Below are 7,842 nucleotides of genomic sequence, written 5' to 3' on the forward strand. Positions count from 1 at the left end.
TTCACCAATTCTTTCTCTTCTCTTGGACCTTCTAATCCCACCCACCCACACAGACCACTTGGTTATTCTTTACCCCCCCCCCGCGAGGGTGTGTCTGGCTTAGCAGTTAAGGTATTCAACTCATAATTGTAAAGACACGAGTTCGATTCCCAACCAACCTGGCAGCGCGCTGTGTCCTTGGGCAAGACACTTTACTTCACGTAGCTCCACTCCACTCAGCTAGCCAGAATGAGTTCTACTTGTAATTCAAAGGGGACAGCTTCGACACATTTTGGTGTCACACTGAATCTCCTTGAGAACTACATTAAGAGCAACGCAGAATTCACCATTAAGCAAACTAAGCATGTGCTTAGAGCATCATGGGAAGGAGGGGGGGAGGGCACCACAGAAATGGTAAATGGTCTACGGCACAACAGAAATCAATTTAAACTTGCTAAAATAATATTCCAAGTGATTTATATGATCGGAAATATAATTATAGCAAAGATCTGATCAAAGACTTTGCAATTTAAAGAAAGGAGAAAACATTTGACGGATATTTGTCCTCATCTTGTTTGTTGTTACCACAACATTTCAGCTGATTTACTTTCCAGCCTTCATTAAGAATGCAGGCTACTAACCCCAAGATTCCGAGTTCAATTCCAGGCAGTGCCTTCAATAATAATAATAATAATAATAATAATAATAAATATTCTTAAACATTCTCTAGAACAACACTATGTACAAATCCAAATATATGGTACCCTAGGCATAACACCTACATGAACTTCTAACTTGTTGTCTCTTGAGGTCTCTAGGTGAGACTTGGATCCAACTTGTACAAAAACAAAGCAAAAGTCAAACATAAAATAATAATAATAATAGCATAAGCAAAAAAAATACCTTAGGACTGAGAACCCAGGGCTGGGTTCAAAATTCTACTGGGACACCTGATGAAGCCTGGAAAGTAAATCAGCTGAAATGTTGTGGTTAAACCACAAACAAGATGAGGACAAATATTTGTCCAATGTAAATAATGTACAGAATCCCTCATCTCTAAAATCTAGAACAGCAAAATATATATATATTCTGATGTATTTTCTCTTCTTCTTGTCTCTTCAGGTATCTGTAACATCTTCAGCCTGTCTGTTTGTCAGCCAATCTATACCTCATCCCTCATTCTCTCTCTGTGTTTCTGTGGTCAGCTAAATGGCTAACAAGGAACACCAGAACTCAGTAATGCTCAATGTTGAGCAGGAAACTCACAGACAGGAGCCCAGTGAAGCAGTGAGTGGCAACAACCCAACAGAAAGTAAGTAACATCATTGTGGTTGTTTGATTTTATGGTGAGGGTGAAAAGTGGAACAATTATAGGCAAGTGGTGTCATGCAAATTGGCACCCATGCCAGTGGCACGTAAATGCACCCTGGTGTCACGAAAATGGCAACTTTGGCATTAGGGAGGGCATCCAGCTGTAGAAATATTGCCAGATCAGATTGGAGCTTGATGCAGCCACTGGCTCTCCAGACCTCAGTCAAACTGTCCAACCCATGCCAGCATGGAAAACGGACCTTATGATGATGATGATATATATGTGTGTGTGTGTATATATATATATATATCAGAGTAAGCACATAAATGTGCAACAAGGTGGAAAAAAGAGTACTCAAATACCAGAGGTAGAGTAATATGCTTTATTTAAAAGCAGCAGAAATAAAGTATATACACGTATTCATCTATATTTAACTCTCTCTCTCTCTCTCTCTCTCTCCATATATATATATATATATATGAGATTATATATATATATATATATATATATATATATATATATAGATATATATATATATATATATATATAGATTATATGGAGATTTTATCTAGATATAACTTCTCTCCTTTGACTCAGCTTGCAAACTTTTACTCAAAAGAAGAAATAACATTGGTTGTCATTTATATTTATACATATGTGTGATATAAACATGACATATGATATAGCACATGTATGGAAATGCTCCTACATACAACCAACCAATTACTCATGAAACAAAGATGAGGATTGTTTGGATAATAAGCACAACCACATTTGTCTCTAATTAATGTTAACTTAAATCTACAGCAACATCATCATCATCATCATCGTCACACACACACACACACGCACACATATATATTGGGTCATCCCATAAATAATGTGGTTTTTTTATATTTATTTTTTTTCAAAATTAAGATAAACACAGTTCCTTTATAATCAAAAATATACTCTCCTTCATTTTCATACAATGGTCTTCCATGTATGTGGTAGACTTGCAAGGCCCCTCTTCCAAAATTCACTTGCCCAGGAGGAAAAGTATCCGTCCAGTACTTTTCTGACCTCGTCTACAGAATTCATATTTTTTCCGTCCAAATTGTTTTGAAGACTGTGGAATAAATAATAATCAGATGGGGCAATGTCCAGCAAATATGGTGGGTGGGGTATTGCTTCCCATTCAAACTGCTCCAGCCTTTGGAATGTCATCCTCATAGTATGTGGTTGAGCATTATCCTGATGGAAGAACACCTTTTGTCTTGAAACCAAAGATGGGTCATTTTTCTTCTAGCGCTGACTTAAGTCACTGAAGCTGCTCACAGTAGATCTCCTTTGTTATCGTTTGGTTTGACTCCAATCTGATCTTGCAGAGTTTCTACAGCTGGATGCCCTTCCTAATGCCAACCGCTCTATGAGTGTAGTGGGTGCTTTTTACATGTCACCGTCACAAGGGCCAGTCTGGCAGTACTGGCAACAGCCACACTCAAATGGTGTTTTTTATGTGCCACCTGCACAGGAGTCAGTCCAATGTTTTGTTCACATGCCACCAGCACAAGTGCCAGTAAGGTGAAGCTGGAAACGATCACGCTCAAATGGTGCTTTTTACGTGCCAATATATATATATATATATATGATGGGCTTCTTTCAGTTTCCATTTATCAAATCCACTCCCAAGGTTTACAAAGAAAAAGTCCTGAGGTTGATTCCTTCAACTTAAACCTTTTATGGCAGTGCTCCAGCATGGTCGCAGTCAAATGACTGAAACAAATAAAAGTGGTATTGGGGGATGGTCATATTGCCAGTTTAGCCAATAATTATATTATATATATGTACATATATATAATATATATGCATATCTGTATTTACATACATATGTGTGTGAGTACGTGTATGTATGTATGTATGTATCCAATGATATATATACCCATATAAATGTATATAAATGCATAGATATAAACAAACTCACTACATTTAAACATATAATACTGTTTAAAATAAGCAGAGTATTTACTGTTGCGAAACTTATATTAACATACTACTACTACTACAACTACTACTAATAATAATAATAATAAATCAGGAAGCCACTACTTGCCTTCATGCTGTTATCTTTAGTTAGAATAATATTTTTAGAAACCAGTTTACTCTGGCCTAGCTCCAGACACCAGCTTTTAACATCTTTCAACATTTTCTGACCTAATTTAAACAAGTTTCCTTGAGTTAGTAACTTTTACTAACTTATATTTTGCAAACTTAACCAGATGTCATCCATTTCAATCTCATTCTTAGTCTCCTGCTATAATGATACCATTCACATGTGGATTGTTATTAAGAATTCTAAATCAACCCCCAGTATTCCACTGGTACTTTATTTTATCAAACCCCCGAATAGATGAAAGCTGAAGTTAGTATGGAAGAGAAACTTATATCTTCAATTATAATCCAATTGACATCTAGGATACTTTATAGGAATATCAAATTTACCCCAGTGCTATATTTACCCCAGTGCCACTGGTACATTGTTTTATCAACCCCAGAAGGATGAAGGGTAAAGTCTTAATCTTCTATTATAGGTGAAATGGCAGATTTGGTAGCATGCCTGGCAAAATGCAGAGTGATATTTTTCTTCATCTCTGTGTTCTGAGTTCAAATTTCACCAAAATCAACTTTGCTTTCATCCTACTGGAGTTGACAAACTGTATACCACCTGAACACTAGAGAGGTGGGGAGGGGGTGGGTGATGTAATTGACTTTCCCCTCCCCTCAAAACTGCTGACCTTGTATCTTAATAAGAAAAAAAGATTATATTTCCATTAACATCTAGGATGTCTGACAGGAATATTAAATCTACCCTAAAATTCCCAACCACCAGCACCACCAAGGCCACAAGCAGCAGCAGTGGTACCAGTAGTAGCAGAACTCCTTTACAATTCCAAACAATGCCATCTTCAATTTCAGATGTAGAGGAAACAGGGTGGAGAAGCATGATGCTCTCCCTCACTCTCTCTCTCACCCTCTCCCCTCCAGCCCTTTTCTAACCTTTTTCTCACCCTGCCCACTCCTCTCTCTTTCACATCTAACCCTAGCCACTCTGCTAAAACAATATCAGTCATATAAATCTCTGCCCCGATGTCACATGTACTTCATGTCCTACATAGAATTTCATGTTCCAGGTTGTTACCACTTCCACCCGAACCACTCCGACACACCCTACTCCCCATCATGTACTCATATACACATACAAATATATGTGTGTGTGTAAGAGCGTGTGTGTGTGTGTGTGTATATATATATATATATATATAGATAGATAGGTAGGTAGATGGATAGATAGATAGGAATATGTATATATATATATATATATATATATATATGCATATATCCATATTTATGTAGTGTGTGTGCGTGTATACACACACACACAAACATAATACACATGTATGTATACATACATATATAATGCTATTACTGCACTGAGAATGTGTGCTCAACACTGCATGGGTGGATAAATATTTTTTTTTTGTGGTTTAACAAGGAAAATGGTTTCCTTGTAGAAAAGACGTGTTGTGTGTGTGTGTGTGTGTGTGTGTGTGTGTGTGTGTGTGTGTGTGTGTGTGTGTGTGTGTGTGTGTGTGTGTGTGTGGCTGATGATGATGATTATTTTTAAACCTTCACTCAAGGTTACAACTTACTAGCACAAGGGTTTCCATCAACTGACATGGACCTCGCCTAATTCCCCTACCCACCCCTACCACCTCCCAGTGTGTGTCTGAATGGAGGGGGGATTCCCCTCCCCCACCCTGGCTGACCCTTCTCCCTCTCCACTCCCAGAAAAACCTGAAACTGATTTTGGTTGGACCTAAACCCTGCATTGTGAAACAATACACTCCATTGTATCAGAAAGTCCCAAATCCAGCAAAATATACTCAGGGACGCCATCCCATAGCAAAGTTGCCAAACCAATCAGATTCCTGGCCACCATATTGCCATTATTAACAGAAAAAAAAAACTCTGTTTGTTTGTTTGTCTGTTGGTTGGTTGTTTGGCTTTCAAATTTGTGTTTCCATGGTTACATGGGTTACCTATTTACTGCCTTTTAATTATTTCAGTCACTGGACTGTGGCCAGGTTGGGGCACCACCTTAAAGGGTTTTAGTCTAAGAAATCAACACCTGGACTTTTTTTTTAAGCCTGGTACTTATTCTCTTTTGCTGAACCATAAAGTTATGTTGGATATAAACAGACCAACACTGGTTGTCTAATGGTGACAGGGAGTAAACACAATGACACACATACTGTCAGCCACTAAGGGACATGCTCAACTGGTTAAGGTCAAACAACTGACAAGCAAATCTGTGGTATTGAGCAGAATATTTACAGTAGCCCATCTTTTATACCAAATTAAAATATGTCCATGATAACACTTCCAATCAATTAAGATCAGAAGCCATGAGAGCCACTGCCTGGTACTGCATCCTGGCATTATTATATTATCATTATTATTATTATCATTAAACTTATGTTTAAGAGATTTGAAGTGTCTCAGCTACTCAATTGACCCCCCTCCCTTCCCCAGGAGCTGGTTTACTTCAGCTGAGATAGAAACAGGTTCCCCATGCTTTGACGCTCCTTCCAGTAGATTTCCCGCTCCTTCCAGTAGATTTCCCGTTGTCTGAAATTGTTGTCATGGTATCCATTGTCTTCGTTGGGAATCAGGATGGTGACCTGTTAACCTCATATTTAACAAAAATATTTTCTGCCATTCATGCTGCATGGAAACAAAAGGACCAAATCTATAAAAATATTTGGCAACTCAAACAATCTTTTGTTGAAGATTGTATGGATACCATTATCCAAGTGTTTATGAAATAATGCAAATATGCCATTGTATATATATATATATATATATATAGATATATAAATACCAAACAACCGAAACTATAAATAAATTTCTGGCTGATAACACCCAAACAAAGAGTTTTTTAATACTGTTTTTTTTTTCTTTTTGTCTTTCTTCTCCATTCTTTGCTACTCTCGCATCACCCCCCCCTCACAACTATCAAAGGGCCTCTGTGCAACCACTCTTTCTTGTCCCCATTGTTCTGTGGGTTTTGGGAGGTTTGATGGGCAGCAGTGCATCGGCTGTCAACCCAGTCCATCAAACCCTATCGTTATTGCTAGTCATACCTACCTCTCTCTCTCTCTCTCTCTCACCACTCATTCCCTCCCTCCTCACTCATTTTTGATAACCATCACTACTTGTCCTTCTCTCTCTCTTACCATCACTCACCTTCATTACTATTCTCTCTCACACACATTACTGCCTCTTTACTCACTTATTGTTGTCATACAACACTCTATCTCCCCTTTCTGTCTCTCTTTCACTCTCTCTCTCTCTTCTCTCTCATTCTCTCCCTTTCCCTTCACTTTGCCTCTCTTCCAATACATTGTTTCTATTCAATCTCTTGACCAACAACAGTCATGTAGCTGCCTGTTCCCTTCCTTCTCTCTCTCTCCCTTTATAATTATATATATTATATAGGTAGGGAAAATCCAAGTTATGTCCCCTTGAAGTATGTCTCCTTATTCCAGCATTACAATCCAGTATGTAAATGTTATCATTGTTGTATTGATGTGAGATACATATTAGAGTTGAAAATTCTGGAAATATTGTTTGCAGAGTTACTATATATATCAAAACAGGAAGTTGTATGTATGTGTGTGTATGCACATATATATGTATATATATATATACACACACGAGGAAAAGTTCCTGGATTTAAGGGTATCGTGAAAGGCCTGGCTTATAAAAACTGAAGGACCACTGCAATAAGTGTGTGAATCTGAGAAGGGAATACATTGAATAAAATCATAATTAACCGATCCTCCTGAATTCTCTTTTACCAAAAGCCAGCCAGCAACTTTTCAGCACCCACTTGTGTGTGTGTGTGTGTGTGTGTGTGTGTGTGTGTGTGTGTGTGTGTGTGTGTATGTATGGGTGGATGTATACATCTAACTTCCTCTTTACTGCTAGATTTGCTCTTCTTTCTCTCTCCCAATTATTTATACGTTTCCTGATTACTAATTATGTATTGACGTCTCATCAGAATGTAAATTTTGTATTATTTTGATTCTCTGTCTGAAGAATTTCCAGTTGCAGAATTCTTACATATTTATCCAACACTTACTATTTTGTAACTCCCATTAGTAAATGAAACATGTGTAATGGTCAATAAATAATACCAAAAAATTTTCTGACCTCACCATGTCACATGCACACACCAGAAATTTACACACACACACACATTTAGCCATTTGAATACACATACAAACTTGTATTTAAACACTCTTAACAGAACACTCAAACAAACACACGCACAAACACACACACACTTTTACACAAATACCACTCACCCCGCCCCCAACTGATTACACGCACACACACACAAACACCTGTATTCATTCATCACAAAAACATTGTTACACACACATACAAACACCACCACCACCACCACCACCACCACCACGACCAACAACAACAACAACAACCCCCTG

The 7,842-nt window shown here is 37.9% G+C and overlaps 2 protein-coding genes across 3 annotated transcripts in view; one reads left to right on the plus strand and one right to left on the minus strand.

Annotated features, from left to right (window-relative positions):
* LOC106868786 (outer dense fiber protein 2) overlaps positions 1–7,842 on the minus strand; it is a 94,263-nt gene that overhangs the window by 65,495 nt on the left and 20,926 nt on the right. The gene's annotated exons all lie outside the window — the stretch shown is intronic.
* Positions 1–7,842, plus strand: part of LOC106868797 (UDP-galactose translocator) — a 43,190-nt gene that overhangs the window by 20,343 nt on the left and 15,005 nt on the right. For both annotated transcript variants that reach the window (XM_052975553.1, XM_014914216.2), the window contains exon 2: positions 1,102–1,291. Coding sequence is in view for 1 of the 2 variants with exons in the window: in XM_014914216.2 (XP_014769702.1) it covers positions 1,189–1,291 (103 nt within the window). In the remaining variant the exon portion in view is untranslated. The remainder of the gene's footprint in view (positions 1–1,101; positions 1,292–7,842) is intronic.

Source organism: Octopus bimaculoides, chromosome 21 (assembly GCF_001194135.2).
Source record: "Octopus bimaculoides isolate UCB-OBI-ISO-001 chromosome 21, ASM119413v2, whole genome shotgun sequence".
NCBI lineage: Eukaryota > Metazoa > Mollusca > Cephalopoda > Octopoda > Octopodidae > Octopus > Octopus bimaculoides.